At 41.6% G+C, this 27732-nt stretch overlaps 1 protein-coding gene across 1 annotated transcript; it reads left to right on the top strand.

Annotated features, from left to right (window-relative positions):
• INSYN1 (inhibitory synaptic factor 1) lies at positions 1-26949 on the top strand. Its single transcript, XM_073579463.1, has 4 exons — positions 1-337; positions 714-986; positions 12395-12842; positions 25927-26949. Exons 3-4 carry the CDS (start codon positions 12687-12689, stop codon positions 26512-26514), a joined length of 744 nt encoding a protein of 247 aa, XP_073435564.1. The 5' UTR covers positions 1-337; positions 714-986; positions 12395-12686; the 3' UTR covers positions 26515-26949.
• Positions 26950-27732: the final 783 nt, after the last annotated feature.

The raw sequence follows: 27732 nt of genomic DNA, 5'->3' as shown, positions 1-27732 counted from the left end.
CCTCCCCCTTCTGCTTCTTTTAGGCAGAGCTGGGGCACACGCTCTGGCCACTGTGCTTGACAAGGGGGAATCCAGAGACACATCAAGAGATAGCTGTGCATCCCCCATGATAGAAAGAGGAGAGTGTCCCCTCCCATAGGCCAGCAAAGGAAATTGTGAAGAAGAGAAGGGTAAAGAAGAAGGAATGTCGCAGAGGGCTGAAGCATCCAGCACTGTGCAGCATCAGGACCAGAGAGGGAGAGATGAGGCCTGAGCTGTGTGTCTGCTCCTGTCTACCAGACGAGAGAAAGAGGCACATTCTGAATAAAGGGAACATCGACCCTTCCAACACTGCATGGTGAGCGAGATGTCACATTGGCCATAGGAAGGTAGGACAGGAAGGAATGGGGAGAAGCTGGAGGAATAAATGTGGAGAGGACAGGGATGCGGAGGGAGAGAAGGAGGTGAAATGACAACACATACTGTATACAGTACAGATGATGCAGGCAAGAATACATGACTGTAATGTTAAGCATGCAAGTCAAGAAAGAGGAAAATAAAGGACGCTGACGAAATAAAAATATGGGGCAGAAAGGGATTGAGGGGGGTTTCTCATAGATTGCCTAGGAAAAGGTACGACTAGTCTGTAAAGACATGGTGGAGGAGAAGGGTATGGAGTAAAGACTGGAGCTAACGCAAGTGCCACTACTAAGATATTCTATCTGTCTACATAGGTTGGAGGAGCTGCTCCTTATCAGAGCCCCTGTAAGCAATCCCCACTGTCTCATACGGGATCTGGATGTGGAAACATGACGGAAACATTTCTTCTTCTGGTGGCCTTGTGAGGATCCTTAGGAGGGAGAACTCCTTGTTCTGGATTGTGTGCACTCTGGGGTTGCCTGGATGTCATTTTACAATAATCAGAGCAGAACAATAAAACACAGGAACGTCTCTCTCTGTCCTTTGCGGTTGACGAGCATAGTCACATCACCCATCTCAACAATCAGGTAAGCTGAAGCTACAATCTGCTTCTGGCACTTCTGGCAAAATGTGAACTGGAAAAAGAGATGGAGGATTGCAGGTGGGGTGTGGAGAAGCAAAGAGGGCAGTATGAGTCAAGGCAAAAATGGAATCAAAACCAATAAGTCAAAAAAGGGGAAGAGGCTACAACGATCCAGATAAATAATAATAGCATCTGTCAACCATTTATTCCCCTGTTATTGTGCCCTGGCTATGCATGCTCTACTTAACCTCTTGACAGTAGGTCCTCCTATTTCTATAAATAATCTCTCCATAGAAATATATCACTTGATCTGTAAATGGCAAGTTATCATTGGACATTCTCTAGGGTAATTATTTTTTGGGGGAGGTACTGGGCATCTGCATGTGATAAACAGTCACGAGGTATGACTATATCATGCAAGAATAGCCGTTAAATTGTATTACTATACAATTGATTATTCTTGAACTATGTTTACCAGATGTCACATAACTATCCAGAACAAAAACATTCATTTTCTATAATAAGTACCCTGATCTAATGAGATCTTTATCATCTACTGTTCTTAAAAGGATTTATTTAAATGATTTATAGATATTTCAATTAATAATATAAGGCCCCAATACAGGGAATTGCGTTTAATGAATTAAAACTGCTCTTTCAAATAGGGATTTGCTGTTTTAGCTCATCACCTTTCTACTATTTTGACCAGCTGTATAACTTCCTACGTTGGCTGGACATGCCCAGAATAAGCCAGTATTAATAAATGATCTGAAGTTGAATCTGAGCATGTGCAGGGGCGTCCCATAGCTTTTCCTTGGGTTATGTGTCTCAGACGTGTTCAGTAGGTTGCAAGTAGCCATAGTACTAACACAGGCAAGTTGTTAAAAAGAGAAGGGCAGAAGGTACATGGGTGCATAAAATATTTTTTTTTCTAGTAAAGAATGGTGGAAAACACATTTTAATCTAATTTTACTTTAGAGAAGTCATCATAAAATTAAGTCTTATAACTCCAACCCAAAATAGAAATGCATGATTTTGCGATGTTAAAGAAAATAATGATCAAAGTCTAGTAATTCAGCAAATTCTAATCATTCATTCTGATGGGTCCCCACATCATGATGAGGTTATTAGACCAGGACATTCTCTCTACTGATGTTAGCAGCTTTTAGGTAATGACTTCTCTGGTGTTAGTTTACACTGGTAAAGCTGCAGACCTATTGGAGCAGGGATAACAAATTCCATTTTAGACTGATTACTATAAATATCAGACAATGATCGGAGAAGGGTAGATCCTTTTGCTACTATATCAACCACATTTAGGTTCATACATGGATGTGGAGGATTCATTACTTTACCATACTGATGTATGTATTCAGTGCTACCAATGGGAAAAATTAGAGGCTGATGGGATGCATCATTTCTGGTATATAAATCTTGTTATTTTCAAGCTATGATTGGGTATTGTTATATTGCTTGAATTGAAAACTGTGCAAGCTGAAAAGAAAAAAGCTACTGACCAAACAGCAGGGATCACCACAATATTTAAATTTTATTAGGTACACATAGACAACACTGTGTAAAAGCATTTAAAAGTCATAAAAGTGACCCTGAGGAAGCCAGCTTGCGGTGGCGACACGCGTCGGGCATCTCCACAAGCTCCCCCTATGTGAGCGGTATTATATTGGGACAGTGCGGGCAGGATTTAGCCTTTGAGATTTTCTCAGGATTACTAATTTCTTTTGTAGGCTACCTTTATCATGGTTCAAATTTAACTTGTATTTCTCCTAGCCTGCATACAGTACCTTTGCACTGTCTTCTTAGATTTTTTATGTGGCTTTGTTTCATGATTGCAAGCAGCCCATTCATCTTCATGGGCATTGCTAGCAATTGTTACCTATATCTTGGGCACTGCAATTAATTTTCACCATGTACACTGGGACACTACATGTAGGAGTTACATTTTGCATTTTTTGTGACCTCTTTTTTTGGTGATGTCTATGGGCATTCAAATTTATTTTCATATGTGTTCCTTTTCATGTTGTATCTTTTGAATGCTCTTGTACTCCAGTATATTTGGCCTTTAGCCAGGACCACTGTGGCCCGTTTATTTCTATGGGCATTGATAACAAATATATGTCCCAGGTGGGTATCTGTTGTACAACCTATTAACAAGTACTGGACTTGTCCATATACATAATGTGCTCCATATGATTGTGTACATGAATTATATAGTGCGTCATTTAAATGCTCTATTTATGGTTTCTTAGCCACCTATTCTGTTCTCATAGAGGTGTCTTCCTGGCTTTATTATGAGCCATTTTTGGTGTTTTTGTACTTGTCACTTTTATGACTTTTAAATGCTTTTACACGGTGTTGTCTATGTGTACCTAATAAAATTTAAATATTGTGGTGATCCCTGCTGTTTGGTCAGTAGCTTTTTTCTCACAGTTTTCTCAGTTTATGTTTATAGTGATTGCAGGAGTATCCCTAGCTTCATTCAGTGGAGCCCTCCTAGTTCTCATTATTACATAAACCAGTCCGAGTAATCATTATTCACTCTTCTTCCTTTTCTATCAGTTGTATGTACACACATAGTGTTAATGGCACAGTTACAATGACAGTGATTATTACCTGAGTTTCTAGGCTTGACAAACTAATATTTAAACATTTTTTCTTAAATAAGCGCTCTCATTAAGTTTTTTATTTATTAAATGTGTAAATGTATGCAAATACCATAATTTAGTGTAAGTGTATATACATGCTCACCTACCCCTGCTCTCTCCGGGGACCGGCCCTGGTCTTCTGCTCTTCTAAGTGATGTCACCACTGTTGTGACTTGCTTGTTCACGCTATGCTCTATATATAAGCTGGAAGTCTCTTTTCCAGTTAAAGCCTATGGAGCTTTGTTCTGACGCTCCATAGACTTACATTGTAAAACTCACTTCCGGGTCACACAGAGCGCCACATGAGCCAGAGAGTCTGAAGAGGAGCCATGTGACTGAAAAGCGGAGAGGATCGGCTCTGTATCCCGGAGAGAGAGGTGGTAGGTGAGTATATTAATACACACATTTCATGAACAAAAAACTACTTGTTATGAGTAGCTCCTAATACTTGGGTACTCGTAACGAGTAGTGAGCCAATGTATGTCTATGGGAAATGTGAGTAATGGGCGAAGACTATGTGTACGGGCGGAGAATGTGTGCAGGGGTCTGTGGGGCTGTGTGTGTGGGGGGGCTCTGACGGGCTGATCGGGGGTCTGTGCGGGCTCTGCCGTGCTGATTGGGGGTTTGTGCGGCACAGACCCCCAATAAGCCCGGCAGAGCCCACACAGACCCCCGATCAGCCAGGCAGAGCCCGCACAGACCCCCGATCAGCCCGGCAGAGACCGCACAGACCCCCAAACAGCCCGGAAGAGCCCGCACAGACCCCTGCACGCACATATGAGGCTGCGCCGCCAGCCAATCACAGTAATGCCACAACAAAGAAGGTGGTGGCTTTACTGTGATTGGCTCACGCATGCCGGGCGGGAGATCCGAATATAGCGAGGCGAGTAGTGAAATTTACTCACTAGGATTCGAGTACTGCGAGTACCGCATTACTCGCCGAGTACCGAATCCTAACGAGTATGCTCACTCATCCCTAAATGGGAGTGCTTATTTAACTACTGAAGCTGTATCCTGTCTGCTTTCCTTAGCCCTTTGTTAGTCTATTGAAAATTATTTCCCTGCTGCCACTTGTATTTCATGTTACCTTTTCTTTGAACCTATCCTTCCTGCTGTTTTTTGTTTTGGCTAATAGTTGTGACTGGTTAAATAACTTTAACAGCATTCTCTATGTTTTAGACCAGAGTCTAAAAAGAGTCTTCTTTCCCAAAAGTAGCACCACTTTTGTTTAGGAATTATCTGGCTTTGCAGCTCAGCAGCACTCAATTGAAGCGGTCAAAGCTAGATCAATCACAATCCAAGTTCCACTGATTTCTTTAAGACAATTCCAGCTAATTGTGAATCCTTTACCATGACTAATAGCCGTGTGACCAAAATATTGACTGTTAATGAATGATTCTGGTTGCACAGGGTTAAGTGTCTTTCTTTATTAATTGATAAATAAGGTTCAGTGTTAGCAAAGTTTAATATCGCTCATAAAAATGTATGACCTATTATTCAATCCTTGTACTATAATCAACAGCTCCCCCACAACAGCATGATGTTGCAACAGTTGCCTTCACATAGTATGATGGTAGGGTAGCCCTCACCCGAATATAAATGTAGGGGGGTGTCTCATGGTAACACAGACTCTATTTTAATTATTCTGTCATTTTGGGGTTGTTTTAATATGAGTTTTAACATGGTTTCCTGATGTTCAAACTGAGGTCAAAAGGTCATTCTGGTAAGCTGTGGAGTCACGAGCAGGCTCATTCCAGTTATTTCCAGCTGTTCTTAGCATACTTTTTATGGAATATTATTGGCTGTTTCATAAAAGACCGGAAAGATTTATGCTAAGGTGATTTTGCCAGTTACTCCATTCAACTCAGAAGAAGGAAGAAGTTTCCACCGTCCCTCCCGCTTTTTTATGCTTCCTTCCTTGTCGTGATGTTTTATTTGAGGGAAAATCACCCAGCTATCTGGGTGGATTGGTTTATTATATGATTAACTTATTGCTATTTTGGGTATTAATTTATTAAAATATTATAAAGTCTATTATGGTTACCCTAAATAAACACAACTGCCATTATTCTTCCACAATTTTGTGTTTGGTGTTCTATTTCATATATATTTATGGGTTTTGTGTTACCAAGTCTACATGCACAGTATGATGCCCCCACAGTCCCGAACATAGTGTGATGGTCCCACAACTTCCCCACAGAGTATCTTGGCTCCACAGTCCTCCACACAGCATGATCCCCCACAGCAACCACAAAGTATGATCACCTTCAGCCCCCCAACACAGTATTGTAGCTCACACAGCTCCCCACTGAGTATGATGGCACCGAAAAGCCCCTAAAAAAAGTATGATCTCACATAAAGAATGATGCCCCCCTCACAGAATGTTTGCTTTCACAAACCGTGGCTGAGGTACTCGTCTCTTGCTACCCGGCACGTTACATGAAGGAGGGGGTCCTGGCTGGGTGTGTGCACTTCATCTATGGGGGCGCTACGCCCTTGCAGGCCACATGATGTCAGTGACTTCAGCTGGCCGGGACCAGGTCTTGTAGCGTTCAATGAGGGAGACCACCACTTATAAACAAACAGTCTTTTACTGAACAATAACTTAGTGGGTATTATGTACAACAGATAGTGGGTGCATAGCTTCATCAATGTTCCTCTTAGTGAATGGAATATCTTCAACACCTTCATATACATTCTCCCTGTCCGCCTCAGAATAACTTGGTTCTGCCTCACTCAGTCCTATATCTTCACCACTACCCAGTGCAATACTTCAGGAACATCCCTCATCCCCCAACAACGGTATTACAGTCAGTGAGAGACTTGTACATCAAACCCGCGATTTTGTATCCTTTTCCCTTTAGAGGAGCTATTTTGCCACTATGAACATTACTGAGCTTCTCTGCTTGCTGACTCCTTGGAACTACCACCCGGGGCACTCTCTTCATGTCACTTTCCCTGCTCTGATCCGTCTCATTACCTCCTGTACTTGCATGCTCAATTTTATTCTCCTGGACTTCATGCCTCAGACCTTATCTCCTGAGAATCACTCATTCCTTTTTGTCGCTTTCTCTTTTGTCTCCACTGGATCATGCTATCCATCCTTTTGGTCTCCTCTCACTTTAGAGGCACCCACATCATGCAGCTCTACTGAGTAATCAGACCAGAGGTCTGCTCTAGATGCAAGCTAAATTGCATATTTGTATTTCCCAGGGAGCATTGCACCTAGGATTTCACTGATTGAGCGCCTTTGCCGGCTGCCGCAGTGTTTTCTTTGACTGGTCTCCCTGAGGTCAGTGATTGTTTCGTGAGGTTGGTCTACTAGGCATTGCTCCCACCTAGCCAGAATCCTACTCCACACTGATGAGGGGCAACACCCCGAAACAGGTGTCTGTGGATGGATACCTGGCCTTGGTATTTCCCTTGTCAAATCTGTAAACTCGTAAAGAGCTGGATATTGACTTAAAGGGCCACTTAGTATGGTGGTAATGGTGGTTTCCGAAAGGAGCCACCCCTTGGCTGGGTCCTTCCCTGGAGGAAGATCTGGCTAGTCCCGTGTTTGAGACTCTTAAATGAGGCTCCACGGACTTTATTTGCATATTTCTGGATGCAAGCTAGGAAGATCTCTCTCCCTTCAATTTAACCCTTTCCAAGTCTGTGCTAGTCCTAACTGTTAACCTTAACTGTGCCTGTTTACTACCTGTTGCTGGGCAGAATACAGCTTCATCATTAACAACACAGACTATTGCACACACAAACATCACAACATATTGCAACATTACACAGGTCTTCAAGGGGGAACATGGGCAGCATTTCCATCTCCTTAAACCCCACCAGAAAAAAAGAAAATAATTTTCACATGACTTTTTTCCAGTTGAAATCCAGCAGATCTAAAGGTTGAATCCACAGAGCTGCTAAGTCTGAATCCCAGTAGATGGATGTTTCTTCCTGTGTATCATTACATTATTTTCTCCTTTATAAAGTCTAGTTCACATTTTTATGTCCTCATAGTAAGTTTACTCCACACTTTGCCATAAAAATATTGCTAAGAGAAAATTTGAAGAGGTTATTAATACCACTTGCAGGCCAGGTAGTAACTGTGTGGGTCCATTGTTCTTCTCTAGCCATAAATTGTTTAAGTTTAAGAGATCTAATCTCCAGGTTGAAAATAAAAAAATATTCAGAATTGAGAGTCCTCAGTGGTTGATACCTTTTAATGGCTAACTGAAAAGATGGTAACACATTGCAAGCTTTCGAGACTACTCAGGTCTCTTCATCAGGCATTGACTAATACAACATCTGAAGAATCACATATATATGCACAACACAGCACAGAAAAAATGCAATAGATAAGACAAGTGACGTGAAGCAGAATTATCATTATGGGATAGGGAGAAACATAAATATTGGACTAGTTCATAGATAAGGAGTCTGGATGTTTTATTGTCCTCTGATTGGGGTCTCCTAATGTGTTGTGATGCCCCCACAAGGTCTTAGCAAATTCCTTAATTGATGTAAAAAGACATAAATCCATGCGACACATTCATTCCAGCACTGAGAGTGTCAAAGGTCGTCATAAATTTATACTCCCAAACCCTCCTGTCTCTCTGAGATGTGAAGTTACTTTTCAATACCAGTAATTTCATATCCATGATGTTGTTGTGATCAGGCATACAAAAATGTTTTGCCACAGGTAGATCCATTCTTTTTTCTCTTATTGTGTGACGATGAGCATTCATCCTTGTTCTAAGCTTTTGCCCAGTCTCCCCCACATACAAACCCCCAGTTGGACATTTAGTGCAAATAATTAAGTACACCACATTAGATGTAATGCAGCTGAAAGTACCTGGGATCTTGTAGTCCTGATGTGAGTTGGGGATCTTTATCGTGTCTGTGGTCATTATAAATGGACAGGTTTTACATCTTTTCTGGTTGCAAGGATAGGAATACGTCAGACTACATGAAGGAAGCAAACAGTCAACTTATGGACACACGCTACTACAGAAAATTGGAGTCGGATCCTACACAGTACTATTACGAGGAACTAAATAAGTTAGTATCTTGTCTGCCTGATCAGTCCATAAGAACTGGCGATGACTTGATAAAAGAGAGTCCAAGAATAGGGACATTCTACATGCTTCCCAAAATCCACAAATCTGGAAATCCAGGAAGACCAATTATTTCATGTGTGGGCACCCTTACTGAGCAGGTATCTGGATGGGTAGAGGGTATTCTTAAACCACTGGTGAAGGATACACCCAGCTACATTCAGGACACAACTGACCTATTGAATAAACTAGCAGCAATAGGTCCTCTACCAGAAGGAACCATCCTGGCCACCATGGATGTGGAATCTTTGTACTCTAATATCCCACACCAAGATGGATTAAATGCCTGCAAATTCTTCATGGAAAACACAGGGACTGATGCTGATGCTGTGGTGAAACTTATAAAACTCATCCTCACTCACAATTACTTTGAGTTTGACAACAAGATCTATCTACAGGAGATTGGCACAGCTATGGGAAGTAAAATGGCTCCACAGTATGCAAATCTTTTCATGGCCAAGCTTGAAAGTGACTTTTTGTCCTCATGCCCCATCAGGCCCCTGGCCTACTACCGCTTCATTGATGATATTTTAATAATCTGGACGAGTCTGAACAACAGCTAAAGATGTTCCACGAACAGTTTAATCAATTTCATCCCACCATCAACTTAACACTCAACTACTCCAGCACTGAAATTAATTTTTTGGACACCATCATTAAGCTAAAAAACAATGAAATAGAGACATCGCTGTATCAGAAGCCAATCGACCGTCCAACATACCTTAAATTGGACAGTTTCCATCTAAAACACATAAAGAACTCTACTATAGCCAAGCCATCAGATACAATCGTATATGTTCCAACCCCATGGATAGAGACAAACACCTTGGTCGCCTCAAAAAGACCTTTTTGAATCAAGGCTACCATCCAAGAACAATTGAAAACCAAATTACAAGAACCACCAGAATGTCAAGGAATCACCTGCTACATTACAAAGCTAAAGAAGAAAATAACCGGGTGCCTCTAGTAGTCATCTACAACCTAAATCTGGAAGTGCTAAGGGGAGCTGAACAGAAATTACAACCCTTACTACAAAAAGATGCCCGATTACAATCCATTTTTCCAGGCCCTCCACTACTGTGCTTTAGGCAGCCCCTAAATCAAAGAAGCATCATTGTCAGAAGCTCCCTGTCCTCTCCAACAGCTGCAGGAACCTTTCCTTGCAACCAGAAAAAATGTAAAACCTGTCCATTTATAATGACCACAGACACGATAAAGATCCCCAACTCACATCAGTACTGCAAGATCCCAGGTACTTTCAGCTGCATTACATCTAATGTGGTGTACTTAATTATTTGTACTAAATGTCCAACTGGGGGTCTCTATGTGGGGGAGACAGGGCAAAAGCTTAGAACAAGGATGAATGCTCATCGTCACACAATAAGAGAAAAAAGAATGGATCTACCTGTGGCAAAACATTTTTATATGCCTGATCACAACAACACCATGGATATGAAATTACTGGTATTGAAAAGTAACTTCACATCTCAGAGAGACAGGAGGGTTTGGTAGTATAAATTTATGACGACCTTTGACACTCTCAGTGCTAGAATGAATGTGTTGCATGGATTTATGTCTTTTTACATCAATTAAGGAATTTGCTAAGACCTTGTGGGGGCATCACAACACATTAGGAGACCCCAATCAGAGGACAATAAAACATCCAGACTCCTTATCTATGAACTAGTCCAATATTTATGTTTCTACCTATCCCTTAATGATAATTCTGCTTCACGTCACTTGTCTTATCTATTGCATTTTTTCTGTGCTGTGTTGTGCATATATATGTGATTCTTTAGATGTTGTATTAGTCAATGCCTGATGAAGAGACCTGAGTAGTCTCGAAAGCTTGCAATGTGTTACCATCTTTTCAGTTAGCCATTAAAAGGTATCAACCACTGAGGACTCTCAATTCTGAATATTTTTCTATCCACTGGCTAACACGGTACAAAGATATACATCTTTCCTGTATCAGGTTGAAAATAAAAAGGTCTAAAATTCTTAGAAATGAGATTCAGTTAACCTTATAAGGGCCATATTTTCAGATCCTTGTTACTGCAGGTTTCCTGAACCAAAGGCCCCTGCTATTTATTTATTAGGTTAGTGCATGTACGGTAGGCTACCCAGGTAAGGCACTAAATATATATCTCACGGATATTTATCTATCATCTATTTACTTTATATCTATCTCTATCTTTGCATATCTTTAGTACCTGAAAATCTGTCATTTATATTCTGCATTCTATTCCGGCGCGTGTCACACAGATAGTACACACGTGCAAACGGTTGACGAACTGATGGTACACTTGTACACATGGATGATACACGTGCACACGGACGGTCAACAGAAAACCACATGGATAGTAAAAATGGACCATCTCACGAGTACTGTTTTTTAAGCTAGCGTGTGAAGTGGGCCAAAATAGCAGCATCATGTGTGCTTATGAGGCCATTAGTTCAGGGCACGAAACGTGTGGTCGGATCAACAATTGCATCTGTAGCAAGCACTGATTAATATGTAGCCATTATACAGTCGTGAGAATGAAGCCTAATTCATCAGAATGTTTTATTTCATATGGTAAAGACTGGAGACTGCATCATTAGTATTAAGTTTACTCTTTTCTTGAAACACGCAAGGAAAATACTGTACATTTTCTGTTCTGTGCAGAAATTATGAATGGCAGTAGCTGAATAATTCTGTGCTAGTATAATATAAAACTGCCTCTGATCCAACAGTAGTTCTGGAAAAAGTTTTTTAATCACTACATGACTATGTATCAGTATGGGACATCTAATGGCTCCTGACTGAATAAATTTTTTCTTTGTTTTTTGCTTTTCTGTTACATATTTACATTGTTGTCTAATATTTAATAATGTTATAAAGAGATGTAAAATGATGTAACAAAAGCATCACATAAAAATACAAAAATTGCAGGATACCAGGTTTCACGTCTGCCAAAGAGACATCACCTTTTTTTAGTATCTTTCTGCTGTGGCTCATTGAGAGGTGCCCTTAGTGGGAGACCCCTTTATATGATGTCCAAATATAAAGACTGTCGATATGAGACAGTCTCTTTTTAATTTTTGAATAAAACTTTGATAAAAAAACACTAGAATACTATATTTCCTGGCAAAACTGAGCTCTGTTTCTTCTGAAATGAAAGCTTGCACTTGAGGAACCTAAGGAAGAATATAAGGGCCCTGCAGCCCCCATTTCCAAGAATTTATTAAATAGGCATTTCCTGAGTCCTGTAATGTCTGTAAAGTACACCCTGTGAGGCTGTAGCAATATGATATGCATTAAGTGTATAAAACGTGATATGAAAGTGAATATTTCAGAATATACATAATGTTACTGTAGAAATACTGTACCCGCCCCAATAATTATTTTTATCTTTTATCAATGAAAGTCGAATTTTACTTGCGTTATATAGTATATGCTGTATTCAGTATTTTGTTACATCTCATTGTATGCTCACAATCTTTTTTTTACATAGTTTTGTTATTTCCAACTATCTACATAGCCATTTATTTATTTCCTGTTACGTCTAGTATCACCTGTGGTGCTATACATTGCCTGTAATTCTAATTGTTCTATATAGTTGTACTAAATGTAATCCCAACTTTTTTTCTATTTACAGGCAGCGCCACCTCAGATCTTCATGACTTGAACAACCCTGCCTCCTAAGCTACTATCAAATATTCCAATTTTTGCCTATCTTCTATTCACTCTAATCCAACCTAACCTACCATCTTTATAGAAAAAGATTTATTTGATTTTCATTAAACCTCCTGTAAAGGAGGCTGGGGAGCATTGTGTGTGGCTGTGCATAGGGAGGGGGTGCAGGGCAAGAGGGGGGTTAAACGTTAAGATGCAGAGCTCCCCCCAGAGGAGAGAAGCTGTAGAGGAGGCTGGAGGCCTCTCTCTGAGTCATGTGCTCTCGGGGGGTGGGGAAGACCACGGAGCAAGGGGGACGCAGCTGCAGAGTTGGGGAGAGGGAGAGAATTCGAGGGAGAGTCCGGGCGGTAATTGGTCAGCTAGAAGGAATCTTACGGGATCTCAAGGAAGTTGCAAAAGAACTGAGAGAGGTGAGTGAATAATAAATGTTGATAATGTAGAAAATGTCTGCGCTGAATAAACCACACAACCCCACAAAAGCAAGGGTTAAAAAGGCCAAATATAGCAATAAATTGCAAATGGATATAGGGATCTCAATTAATAAATATATACAATGAAAAAACAGAATGTTCACCAAACATATATGTTCTAAAAAACGCAGTAGCAGAAAACACACTGATTGAAACTACCACTATATAGAAATAGATAAAAGGATCAAACATATATAATAGGCGTATAAATAATAAAAACACTTTAAGAGGATATATATATGTACCTGAGGTGCATTCCAAAAAAATGTTCAAAGCCTCATAAGGGGACCAGAATGTAGCGATTATGAGGGAGCTAATGAAGTTGAGGCTCCATCACTGCAATGATAATCAAATACTGTACATACAGAGTCTAAAAACAAGACAAGAATACGTTTAAGGCACTCAGTCCAGCAATATCTGCTGAGAAAACTGTCCCGGCCGGTGACAGTCTCTTGGTTACTCTCTGTACGCTGCTCCCTCGGTGCGCCGGCGTTCTTCGCGGCGCGATGCCGCCGGCTGCAGTGAAGTTGCAGGACCTTGGTGACATCAAAAAGTCACGTGACTGAGATCAGCAGGTAGTACGGACCAGATCCTTCCAACCGGTTTCGGAAGTGCATAGCTTCCCTCATCAGGGATGGTCCGTCATAGATGTGGTTCCTGTTATGAATGAGTCACCGTAGGAGGCAAAAGCAGAAATACAAGATTAGTCCAGAAAACCAGAGAAGTTGGCAACTATCAGATTGCAGACCCCTGAACCTATCAACACAACTAGCAGTAGCCGTGGGGGGTTCCTACGATGCCCTAGACCCCTCGAACACAGCCGGAGAATTAAATAAGCCTAAAGAAAGGGGAAATCTAAACTGCCCCAGAGCAGACCCCAAAGCAATAGGCAGCCCCCAACATATAATGACGGTGAAGCAAGATGAAAACACTAACACAGACAGAAAGATAGACTGAGCAAAGACGGGGCCCAAAACTACCTAGATAGGAAAGGACAGGAAGGCTGCTGTCTGCAATCTGCCAAAACCCTATCAAAGACATAAGCCAACAAGCTGATATGAAAAAGGCCCTGAAGCAGCTAGGCTTCAAAAACTAAATCAGCACTCAGGTATTTTCAGAAGACAGAGCTAAAGGAATTCAGCACACCCCAGCAGGGAATGGCAGAAATCCAGAAAAACAAAGCAAAACAAAGTCAAAGCACCAAAGCAAAAGGCCGAGCAGCAAACTTAGCTTTAGAGGAGCAGGAATTCAGATTGGTCTCCAAGGATCCCACAGAGAAATCACCCACAGGGCAGAAGGGCGTCGGCAGCCTTATATCCAGTCAGTAACTCCACTCAGCCAGTCATCATCATCAGCCTCAGGTGTTTGATAATCAGGCTCACTACCTTTCTTTACCAGAAGAGGGAGTTCCTCGGACCTCAGTAATGAAGGGGAAAATGAACTCACAACAGTACCTCCCCCTTGAGGAGGGATCACCGAACCCTCAACTAAGCCACCAGGGCGATCAGGGTGAGCCCGATGAAAGGCACGCACCAATCTTTTGGCATGAATATCAGAGGCAGAGACCCAGGAATTATCCTCCTGACCATAACCCTTCCACTTAATCAAATACTGGAGTCTCCGTCTAGCCAGACGGGAATCCAGTACTTTCTCTACCTCATATTCCATGTTACCTTCAACCAATACAGGGTCTGGAAGTGCCAACCCCGGAACAACAGGTTCAACAAACCTCTTCAACAAAGATTTATGGAACACATTATGGATTTTAAATGTGACAGGAAGAGCCAAACGAAAAGAGACCGGATTAATAATCTCCACAATCTTGTAAGGTCCAATAAATCTAGGCTTAAACTTAGGAGAAGCCACCTTCATAGCAATATTTTTTGATGATAACCACACCATATCACCAACCTTAAACTGGGGACCAATGGTCCTATGTCGGTTGGAAAACCGCTGGGCCTTTTCCTGGGAGAGAGATAACTTATCCACCACTTGGTCCCAGATCTGGTACATTCTCTCCACCACAGTGTCAACACCTGGGCAGGCAGAGGGCTCCACCTGCCCTGAAGAAAATCGAGGATGAAACCCAAAGTTACAAAAAAAAGGTGACATCAAAGTGGCAGAACTAGCTCTATTATTTAAAGCAAATTCGGCCAAGGGCAAATATGAAACCCAATCATCCTGACCAGCAGAAATAAAACATCTCAAATATGACTCCAAGGTCTGGTTTGTTCTCTCTGTCTGCCCATTGGTCTGAGGGTGAAAAGCAGAGGAGAAGGACAACTGAATTCCCAGCCTAGAACAGAAAGTTCTCCAAAATCTAGACACAAACTGGACTCCTCTGTCAGACACAATGTTCTCAGGAATCCCGTGCAAACGAACCACCTGTTGTAAAAACAGAGGCACCAACTCAGAGGAAGACGGCAACTTAGGGAGTGGTACAAGATGAACCATCTTAGAGAACCTATCACAAATCACCCAAATAACAGTCATCCTTTGAGAGACAGGCATATCAGAGATGAAATCCATTGAAATATGGGTCCATGGCCTCTTGGGGACAGGCAAAGGCATCAACAACCCACTAGAGCGAGAACACGATTTAGACCGGGAGCACGTCCCACAGGACTGCACAAAATTCCTGACATCACGAGACAAGGAGGGCCACCAAAAAAAACGACTCACCAGATCTCTAGTACCAAAAATACCTGGATGACCAGCCAAAGCAGAGCAATGAACTTCAGACATCACTCTCTTCTTCCACTGGTCAGGAACATACCACTTTCCACTGGGACAACGCTCAGGTTTGTCCTCCTGGAACTCTTCCAGAGTACGTCTCAAATCGGGCGAGATGGCAGAAAGAACTACCCCTTCGCCTAAGATGGTAGCAGGCTTGGTCACCACAGGAGAATCAGCAAAGAAGCTCCTAGAGAGGGCGTCTGCCTTGACATTCTTCGTTCCAGGAAGAAAAGAAACCACAAAATCAAAACGTGTAAAAAACAAGGCCCACCTAGCCTGTCTAGGGTTCAAGCGCTTAGCCGACTCTAGGTAAATCAAATTCTTGTGGTCAGTGAGGACCACGACTTGATGCTTAGCTCCCTCCAACCAATGTCTCCACTCCTCAAATGCCCATTTCATGGCCAACAGTTCCCTATTCCCCACATCATAGTTACGTTCAGATGGAGAGAACTTTCGGGAAAAGAAAGCACAGGGATTCATTTTAGATGTTACAGGATCCTTTTGGGACAAAACAGCTCCTGCACCAATCTCAGAAGCATCCACCTCTACCTGGAATGGAAGTGAGACATCAGGTTGCCGCAAAACCGGGGCGGAGGTGAATCTTCGCTTCAGCTCCTGAAAGGAAGAAACAGCCTCCGGAGACCAATATAACACATCAGCACCTTTCTTAGTCAAATCAGTCAATGGCTTGGCAATACTAGAAAATTTTGCTATAAATTTCCGATAAAAATTAGCAAAACCCAAAAACTTCTGGAGGGCCTTCAAAGAAGTGGGCTGAACCCAATCTTAAATGGCCTGTACCTTGGCCGGGTCCATTTCAATAGTTGACGGGGACAAAATAAATCCCAAAAAAGAAATCCTCTGTACTCCAAAAAAGCATTTAGATCCTTTGACATACAGGGAAATCTCCCTCAAGATCCGGAACACAGTCCGAATATGTTCCACATGAGAATCCCAATCCTTGGAGAAGATCAAAATATCATCCAGATAGATAATCAAAAATTTATCGACAAAATCTCGGAAAATATCGTTCATGAAGCACTGGAAGACAGAAGGGGCATTAGTGAGCCCAAAAGGCATCACCAGGTACTCAAAATGTCCCTCCGTATTAAACGCCATCTTCCATTCATCCCCATGCTTAATGCGAATAAGATTATACGCCCTCCTGAGGTCAAGCTTGGTAAACCAGCAAGCACCTTTAACTCTGGAGAATAGATCAGAAATCAGGTGTAACGGATACTGATATTTAACAGTAATTTTGTTGAGGGCACGATAATCAATACAAGGTCTTAATGATCCATCCTTTTTGGCTACAAAAACAAAAACGGCACCTAAGGGTGACGAGGATGGACTAATATGACCCTTCTCCAACGCCTCCTTAATATAGGATCGCATAGCCTCGTGCTCGGGTACAGATAAATTGAAGAGCCGACCCTTGGGAAATTTACACCCCGGGCTCAGTTCAATTGCACAGTCATAACTCCTATGAGGAGGCAGAGACGCAGACTCATTCTCACTAAATACATCATAAAAGTCCGCCAAATAATCAGGAACATCATGCGACTGAGGAGAGGTGGAAAACACCGGAGCCTCACTAAAGGCACACCGACAACCCCAACTCACCACAGACACAGATTTCCAATCCAAAACTGGATTATGAATTTGTAACCAGGGAAACCCCAGAACAATAGTATCATGCAGATTATGCAACACCAAAAATCTGCAATTTTCTTGATGGTCTGGGGTGACCCGCATTACCACCTGGGTCCAAAACTGAGGTTTATTTTTAGCCAAAGGAGTAGCATCAATCCCCCTCAAAGGGATAGGCATCTGCAGAGGTGTCATCGGAAATCCACAACGTTTAGCAAAATCCAAGTCCATTAGGTTTAGCGCTGCTCCCGAATCCACAAAAGCCTTGGCGGAAAATGTGGACAGGGAGCAGATTAGAGTAATAGCCAGAAGAAACTTAGGTTGAACACCCCCAACAGAAAACGTGTGTGCAAAGCGTTTCTCTCGTTTAGGACAGACAGAAATAATATGCGAGGCATCTCCACAGAAAAAACACAACTTATTACGCCTTCTGAACTCCTGACGCTGCTCTCTGGAAAAAACTCTATCACATTGCATAGGTTCAGACATTTGTTCAACAGGTGGCAACACCTCTCGTGCAGCTTTGCGTTCGCACAAACGCCGATCAACCTGAATGGCTAATGACATAGAATCGTCAAGACCAGAGGGAACAGGAAATCCCACCATAGTATCTTTTACGGCTTCTGACAACCCCTTCCGAAAGAGCGCAGCCAAGGCATTATCATTCCAGGTAGTAAGTACTGCCCACTTTCGGAATTTTTGACAGTACAATTCTGCAGAATCACGACCCTGGTTCAATGCCAGCAGGGTCTTTTCAGCCTGATCAATGGCATTAGGTTCGTCATACAACAACCCCAAGGCCTGAAAAAATGCGTTCACATTAGTCAGAATAGGATTATCTGGTTTCAAAGAAAACGCCCAATCCTGGGGATCGCCACGCAGCAAAGAGATGACAATTTTAACCTGCTGCGCAGAGCTCCCTGACGAGTTAGGCTTCAAGGCAAAAAATAATTTACAATTATTTTTGAAATTCAAAAATTTAGACCGATCCCCAAAAAATACATCAGGTGTAGGAATCTTTGGTTCAGCAGCATGTGAATGAGCAAGGTAGGCGGAAATTCCCCGCACTTCCGCAGCGAGCTGCTCCACACGATCAGACAATTGCTTTATCTCCATTGAGAGAAAAAAAAATTCCCCCTACGGCCTCAGAGATATAGAGGAAAAAATATGCACACTTTTTTTTTTTTTTTTACAATTCTTTCCTGCTATTGAGTACCCTAGGATCTGCGGTATGGTGGGTGATTCTGTTATGAATGAGTCACCGTAGGAGGCAAAAGCAGAAATACAAGCTAAGTCCAGAAAACCAGAGAAGTTGGCAACTATCAGATTGCAGACCCCTGAACCTATCAACACAACTAGCAGTAGCCGTGGGGGGTTCCTACGATGCCCTAGACCCCTCGATCACAGCCAGAGAATTAAATAAGCCTAAAGAAAGAAAGGGGAAATCTAAACTGCCCCAGAGCAGACCCCAAAGCAATAGGCAGCCCCTAACATATAATGACGGTGAAGCAAGATGAAAACACTAACACAGACAGAAAGATAGACTGAGCAAAGACGGGGCCCAAAACTACCTAGATAGGAAAGGACAGGAAGGCTGCTGTCTGCAATCTGCCAAAACCCTATCAAAGACATAAGCCAACAAGCTGATATGAAAAAGGCCCTGAAGCAGCTAGGCTTCAAAAACTAAATCAGCACTCAGGTATTTTCAGAAGACAGAGCTAAAGGAATTCAGCACACCCCAGCAGGGAATGGCAGAAATCCAGAAAAACAAAGCAAAACAAAGTCAAAGCACCAAAGCAAAAGGCCGAGCAGCAAACTTAGCTTTAGAGGAGCAGGAATTCAGATTGGTCTCCAAGGATCCCACAGAGAAATCACCCGCAGGGCAGAAGGGCGTCGGCAGCCTTATATCCAGTCAGTAACTCCACTCAGCCAGTCATCATCATCAGCCTCAGGTGTTTGATAATCAGGCTCACTACCTTTCTTTACCAGAAGAGGGAGTTCCTCGGGCCTCAGTAATGAAGGGGAAAATGAACTCACAACAGGTTCCCTTTTAAACCTACGGTTCTGGTTTCAGTGAATTAACCCATTAAACGCTACTCATATCGCACTATTCATATTACTACTTTTTGCCTTCAATTAGTAATATGAATAGTGCGATTTGAGTAACGTTTAATGGGTTAATTCACTGAAACCAGAACCATAGTTTTAAAAGGGAACCACACCTATGACGGACCATCCCTGATGAAGGAAGCCGTGCACTTCCGAAACCGGTTGGAAGGATCTGGTCCATACTACCTGCTGATCTCAGTCATGTGACTTTTTGACGTCACCAAGGTCCTGCAACTTCGCTGCAGCCGGCGGCATCGCGCCGCGAAGAACGCCGGCGCACCAAGGGAGCAGCGTACAGTGAGTAACCAAGAGACTGTCACCGGCCGTGACAGTTCTCTCAGCAGATATTGCTGGACTGAGTGCCTTAAACGTACTCTTGTCTTGTTTTTGGACTCTGTATGTACAGTATTTGATTATCATTGCAGCGATGGAGCCTCAATTTCATTAGCTCCCTCATAATCACTACATTCTGGTCCCCTTATGAGGCTTTGAACATTTTTTTGGAATGCACCTAAGGTACATATATATATCCTCTTAAAGTGTTTTTATTATTTATACGCCTATTATATATGTTTGATCCTTTTATCTATTTCTATATAGTGGTAGTTTCAATCAGTGTGTTTTCTGCTACTGCGTTTTTTAGAACATATATGTTTGGTGAACATTCTGTTTTTTCATTGTATATATTGATTAATTGAGATCCCTATATCCATTTGCAATTTATTGCTATATTTGGCTTTTTTAGCCCTTGCTTTTGTGGGGTTGTGTGGTTTATTCAGCGCAGACATTTTCTACATTATCTGTATTATAATTAAACGACTTAGTGGTGTGTTGGTTTGTCTTGCAGCGGATATCCCCCCCTATAGGATTAGCACCCCCAATATACCTATATGAATAATAAATGTTACTTATTCTAAGAACTAATCGTGCTGTGTTTTCACCTACGTTAGTTAAATTTGAATCTATTCATGTGTTACCACAATGCCACAACTAAATGAAACTTTAAAACTATTTTATTTAATTTTATTTAATATGTAAGTACATTTGAAATTATAAAACAAGCACAACACTGGGAATTAAAACAGAGGAGTAACATTAGGCTTTCGGGTCCCAATAAAAGATTGGTAATAGTTCTTCTCATTATGTGGCATTTATGACATTGACCTTTTTATTTGTCAAAAAATTTTATTTTGTCAAAAAAATACCTCTATACGGCTATATCTAAGCTATATCAACTTATAATCAACGTGCTATTCATTTTGTTGTCACAAAACAATTTTAGAACGTAACCGTTAAATTTTAATACTATAAGTAATTTTGATACATTGATATTTATATCATATTTATGTAATTTTTGCGCAAATTTTTTGCTAATATTTATAACATTTTAGTGGTACAACAAATGTGATATAAGTTTGCTCCGTGTGGAGAGAGCAAAGGAAACGTATTGAGATTTTTAGGCCATTCAGTGCTCCTCTGAGAGAAGATAAGACCAATAACTCTAGTTCTCCCTTACAGGGGACAGCAATCCTAAAAGTCAGTATCAACCCCTTATCAATCCTTACCACATGACTTAGGATAAAAAGCCAAACCAGACACTGCATTTGCAGAATAAATGTAAGGGAAATGGGACATGCGGCACAATGTGCATATAATTACCTGGACTAAGATTGGGCATAGATATAACTGCACTATTTTTATTAAGTACTAGTATCATTGTTTTATATTTTTAGCAGCTATTTTCTCTTTAGGATATATTAGCATGAATATATTGGTAATAATAAGGTATATATTTGCCATAACACTGGTTGTAGCAACTTATACCTAACTCCGATAATGTCATATTACAGAAGCATAAGCAGTAATAAAGACTGGGAATAACATATACGTTAGGGAGGTGATTTTTTTTAAGAAGGCGTTTTGAATTGTGACTTTTTTATACAGTACTTTTATAACACTAATACAAATTGGTGTATGTATGGTGAGTGACTTCTAATTGTATTGAACATGTAGGAGCCGAATCATTACATTTGTGGCGTAAACGATTTGAAAAGATCAAAAATGATGAGACTTTTTGTGCTATCACTGCACTTTGAATCAGCTCTGCCTCAATGGGGGGATCTGGGGAAGAACCAGGGCAGGATGGGGATGTTATCACGCCCAGCCATCCATCCGATTCATGAAAAGTGCTGGTGTTGTTTACGCAAGAAATGCTAGCATTTCTCTCGCAGCGCACGGATGCCCAAGGCACTCAGAAGAAAAGCCAAATTCAATAAGTGGCACGCACCTCTTAATGAATTTGGCACTTCTTCTACTCCATCAATCGAGCATGCGCCACTCCGGTCTTGACAAATCGGCCCAATAGATTACAGTTTTATTCCGGAGTGCCAGACTGTGTGTACTTTCAAGCCATCGTTTTCTCACCTTTCTTTCTCCACTGACTTGAAAATGCAATTGTTTACTTTCAGAGACATGAAGACAAGGGGATGACTAAAACCCTTGGCTAATATATATGGGTGGTTTCCATGGAAATGATTGTTCTATTATTTTCTGCGCTGTACATACAAGCTTGACTCTGTTTATGAAGTGCTAAATATATATTGTGGAAGTAGATTGCCTAAAAATAATATCTTCATTCACACAAGCTTGAGGAATTTTATAATATAAAACATGTACGGTAATTCCTGAAGATTCCCAAACATTGCAAGAACCTATCAGTCAGTGCTCTCAGTGATAGAAAATGGGTAGAAAAAGTAAGATATCTAGAAATGAAAGGTGCATCACAAGATAAACGACAACCGTATTATTTAGTATTATTGCTTACTGATAATAGGTTAGAGATTTCTAAAACGGCGACTAGTACTAGTAAACACAGGTTGTGGAAAAAGTACCGTAATTACCTCTCCCACGATTTCTTGTATGTTTGCTTTTTCCTATTTTAAATGTTTTAGACCAACGAACTTCTTTTCATTTCAAGACATGAGTAAAGTGTGGCTTTTAAAAGATCATTCCATCTATTGGAGATAAAGATTTATTTATAAGCTTTATTACCTTTGTGAAGAACCCCTAAACCAACCAATTGTGTAGTAAAACTGCAATCAAGAGTTTGTGATAATGTGAACTGAGTTGATTGCTGTGGAGCAGTTTTGTCCCACTCATCTTTGTATAATTGTTTTCCTTCAACTTCACTGGATGGTTTTCGTGCATAAACTGCCCAATTAAAGGGAATCTGTCACCCCTTTTTTGAGATATCATATAATTATATTATTCAATTGTGTGTCACATAAGGATTCTCTTAGTACTTTTGCTTCCCCCTGACCCCGCACCTTTCATGCATAAATACCTTTTTTATATTGGTTCAGATGTATGTAAACTGCCGCTGTCCGGTCCGCTGGGCGGGGCTTATTCACCTGCTCCCCCTCCCTGTCTTGCTCTACACAAGAAGAAATGCATAGAGCAAGACATGGAGGGGGGAGCAGGTGAATAAGCCCCGCCCAGCAGACCGGACAGCAGCAGTTTACATACAACTGAACCAATATAAAAAAGGTATTTATGCATGAAAGGTGCGGGGTCAGGGGGAAGCAAAAGTACTAAGAGAATCCTTATGTGACACACAATTGAATGATATCATTATATGATATCTCAAAAAAGGGGTGACAGATTCCCTTTAAGGTCTTGCCACAGCATCTTAATTGTAGTCAAAGTGGTCTTGCTTGTGTGCCCGCATCATTATTCTGCTCCAAAACCCAACTGTGCTTGAGTTGTAGGTCATGAGCAGACGGTTGGACATTTTCCTTCATCATTTTCGGATAAAGAGTGAAATTCCAGATTATATGACAAGTCACCGAGGTCCTGACAAAGCTAAGCAGTTCCAAACTACCATACTCCCATCATTATTATTATTTATTATTATTTATTGTTATAGCGCCATTTATTCCATGGCGCTTTACATGTAAGGAGGAGTATACATAAAAACAAGTACAATAATCTTAAACAATACAAGTCATAACTGGTACAGGAGGAGAGAGGACCCTGCCCGCGAGGGCTCACAATCTTCAAGGGATGGGTAATAATACAGTAGGCGAGGGTAGAGCTGGTCGTGCAGCAGTTTGGTCGATCGGTGGTTACTGCAGGTTGTAGGCTTGTCGGAAGAGGTGGGTCTTCAGGCTCTTTTTGAAGGTTTCGATGGTAGGTGAGAGTCTGATATGTTGTGGTAGAGAGTTCCAGAGTAGGGGTGATGCGCGAGAGAAATCTTGTATGCGATTGTGGGAAGAGGAGATAAGAGGGAAGTAGAGAAGGAGATCTTGTGAGGATCGGAGGTTGCATGCGGGAAAGTACCGGGAGACGAGGTCACAGATGTATGGAGGAGACAGGTTGTGGATGGCTTTGTATGTCATGGTTAGGGTTTTGTAATGGAGTCTCTGGGCAATTGGGAGCCAGTGAAGAGATTGACAGAGGGGAGAAGCTGGGGAATAGCGGGGGGACAGGTGGGTTAGTCGGACAGCAGAGTTTAGAATAGATTGGAGGGGTGCAAGAGTGTTTGAGGGGAGGCCACAGAGCATGAGGTTGCAGTAGTCAAGGCGAGAGATGATGAGGGCATGGACTAGGGTTTTTGCAGATTCTTGGGTGAGGAATGTACGGATTCGTGAAATATTTTTGAGTTGAAGTCGGCAGGAAGTGGAAAGGGCTTGGATATGTGGTTTGAAGGAGAGATCAGCGTCAAGGATTACTCCGAGGCAGCGAGCTTGTGGGACTGGGGAGAGTGGGCAGTCATTTACTGTAATTGATAGGTTCGTAGGGGGGGTCACGTGAGATGGGGGAAAGATGATGAATTCTATTTTGTCTATGTTGAGTTTCAGAAATCTAGCGGAGAAGAATGATGAAATAGTGGACAGACATTGAGGGATTCTGTTTAGTAGGGAGGTGATATCTGGTCCAGAGATGTAGATCTGTGTGTCATCAGCGTAAAGATGATACTGAAAGTCATGAGATTCTATGAGCTGTCCCAGGCCAAAGGTGTAAATAGAGAACAGCAGGGGCCCAAGGACTGAACCTTGTGGGACTCCGACAGATAGGGGGCGAGGTGAGGAGGTGGTGTGTGAGTGGGAGACGCTGAATGTCCGGTCTGTTAGGTATGATGAGATCCAGGATAGGGCCAAGTCTGTGATGCCGAGGGATGAGAGGGTCTGTAATAATAGGGAATGGTCCACTGTGTCAAAGGCAGCCGACAGGTCCAGGAGGAGGAGGACAGAGTAGTGTCGCTTGCTCTTGGCGGTTAAGAGGTCATTGGTGACCTTAGTAAGGGCAGTTTCAGTGGAGTGGTGTGACCAGAAGCCAGATTGTAAGCGGTCGAAGAGGGAGCAAGAAGAGAGATGGGAGGACAGTTCAAGGTAGACGTGTTGTTCCAGTAGCTTGGAGGTGTAAGGGAGAAGTGATATAGGGCGATAGCTAGATACAGAGGATGGGTCAAGAGAGGGCTTTTTGAGGATAGGTATGATGGAGGCATGTTTAAAGCTTGAGGGGAAAACACCAGTTGTTAGTGATAGGTTGAAGAGATGGGTTAGGGTTGGGATGAAGACTGTGGTGAGGTTTGGTATGAAGTGGGATGGGATCGGGTCGAGTGCACAGGTGGTGAGATGTGATCTTGAGAGTAGAGTGGAGAGTCGATCTTCTGTAATGGTGGAGAAGTTGGTTTTGAAGGTGGAGGGCTGGGAAGTCAGGAGGAAGGGCTTTGGGGGTTGTTGACCAAAACTGTCCCTGATGTCCATCATGTTTGACTATTAGTGTTATGTGTTTCTTGCTCAACAGTAGTTTGTGCCTTGCAACATTTCTAAGAAGGGGTTTAGCACTGCTTCAGGTTTTCTCCATTTGAACTGCTTCCAGTTTGCTGAAATCCCAGAGCCTTAGAAATGGTTTTGTAAAGCTGGCTTCAGACCACGTCTGTGTCCATGTTTCTGACTCATGACATGCCCCGATAGAGTCATTTACTTCAAATATGCAAACAGAATCTAAAACATGAACCTTTGGTGTCCATTTGAACGTCTTTCCATCAATGTCTTTTTAGGTAGTCTAGATTTCAGTTACTTTGTTTGCCTTTTGTTTGTGCATTTCTTTAGAAGGTGGAATCATGTGCTGCTTCTTCAGACATTCTAGTCTGCTTCACATGGCCAGATACGTTTGTTTTTTTTATGTAACATTCAGATTTATCAGGCCTGGCTGTAATCATGGTTGGGTATGTGTAATATGTAATATTGTAATATTGTCTCAAAATAACCGTTTCATGATCTGAAACTCTCAAGTCTGACAAATTGATAAAAATAAAAGGAATTGGGAGGGAATGAATACTGTAGAAGTGAGGCTACTGGTGTAATCTTATAACACTCTCATCTTATAAAACTTTGCTATTGGTTTTTGAAAAATATTGACCATTGTTTAACAACATATTATAGAATGCTTCATGTATATTGCTATTTTGAAAAATCTGTACTTCATGAGAACCACTAAGTAACACAATGTATATATGTTTTAGGTTGTGGAGCAGATAGACAGACTTACTTCGGACTTTGAGTTTGAGTTGGATGCCGATGACTGGACCCCAGGAACTGTTAGTAGCACATCAAGTAGTGAAAAAGGTCCTCTCTGTGATCTGGGACCCCTGGATTTCCTGAGTTCAGACAGCTGGGAATTCTGTTCTTTTCTAGAAGCCTCTACCCCTTCTGACTCTGGAGATGGCTCAGACCGTCCTCCTGATTTTAGGCTACTTAATGGTGGGGCTACACCCAATGGTCCAGATTCTTCTAGTGAAGAAACGCCTGTCCCACCGCAGAAGCCCCTACCAACAAGGACCCCTGGCTCAAGAGACCGAGTAAGGTTCAGTGATAAAGTTCTGTATCATGCACTATGTTGTGATGACAGTGAAGATCCCCCATATGGCCAAGATGCGCCTCGAGAACCTCCTAGGCCTGCTATACCTTGTAATGTTATACGGAGCAGTAAAGGCGGAATGACTGGAGTCAAAAGGGGCACAAGGAACTGCAGCACCCAGACTGTGTGCGACAAGAGTACCCAGACTGTGCTACCATATGTGCCAAAAAAAGGAAAGAAGGAGCAAAGTTGAAGATTGACAAGGGGTATAAAATGTAGTGATTAGTAAAAGAAATCTAGTTAAGGAGACATTGGGACAGTGAACATAGATTTAAATGAATAATAGAAATTGTTAATATATATATATTTCTTCGGTAGCTGTATGATTGGAATATTTGAATGGATGTATTACCAGATCTGAAGGTTTTTTATGAATAACAAGAGAGCAGTGTGAAAAACTGATTAAATAGATGTCATGTTGACATCTCTGCACACTAATATAATATGGGCAATATATGGTGCACTTTTTAACCTTTCTTATAAACTGGTGGGAAAAGGGCACTAAAGAGGGACCCTTCAGAACCCACCCAGTAACCTCACATCTCCTACTGTGACCTCACGTCTTACTGTCCCTGCGCCAGCAAAATCTTCACCTCACATGTATAAAATTAAAGAGGATAAATAGCAAGTTTAAAGTGTAATGTGTCTTTGTCTTTTCAGGATAGAAAATCATTAGCCCTATTCACATAGTAACAATATATAAAGGGCTACTGCAATAACACCAGCTCATTGTATTAGAGGGAAAATGCTCTCATCAAAACAAATATCCAATATCTGGAGTAATTGCTCTCCAAAGGTCAATCTACTTTCTGCTGCACCCTACCAATTTCATAGCTGCAATGCATTTCCAGACTATTAACCTTCAAACAATCCACTTACCATATAACTCTGTTCTCCTGAGAAATTGAAAGTAAAGATGCATGCAAGAAAATGAGATTAGTGGTAGAAATCAAGTATTAAATTTGCAGAATTGCTGTGTTCTTTTGCACACATTATCTATCGATGGGTAAATGATCATACCCTAGATTACCACTTGTCTCTGTATGCACCATGAAGTGATAAGTGTGGACACAAATACATTATATGGACACAATTATCAGTACAAACATCTTAATCGTTGAATTTATTTTTTTCATTCAGTCCTATTTCCTCAGATGTGTTAAATCCAGCCTCTCGCCCTGCAGTCTGCCTTTACTGACAATTGTGAACGAATGTGTCTATGTAAAGAAATCACTGAATTAGTGCATGGTCCTGTATTAGAAAGGTACCATTGAAACCAGTCTGTTCCTGAAATTTCTTACCTCCTAAATACTTCATGATCACCTATGTGTGGTGTTATTGAAAAGTGGAAGCGTTAAAGATCCATAGTAACTCAGCCATGAAGTAGCAGAGAATGTAAAGTGTACTGGAC

This window comes from Dendrobates tinctorius, unplaced genomic scaffold (genome assembly GCF_039654945.1).
Source record: "Dendrobates tinctorius isolate UK_male_01 unplaced genomic scaffold, ASM3965494v1 ptg000062l, whole genome shotgun sequence".
In the NCBI taxonomy this organism is placed as follows: Eukaryota; Metazoa; Chordata; class Amphibia; order Anura; family Dendrobatidae; genus Dendrobates; species Dendrobates tinctorius.
The sequence above is the reverse complement of the archived record's forward strand: the minus strand, read 5'-3'. Positions and strand labels throughout refer to the sequence as shown.

Coding starts and splice junctions, on each gene's coding strand:
- INSYN1 (XM_073579463.1), top strand. CDS start 12,687: ATGTGCTCTCGGGGGGTGGGGAAGACCACGGAGCAAGGGGGACGCAGC. Junction 12,843..25,926: donor TTGCAAAAGAACTGAGAGAG/GTGAGTGAATAA, acceptor TATATGTTTTAG/GTTGTGGAGCAGATAGACAG.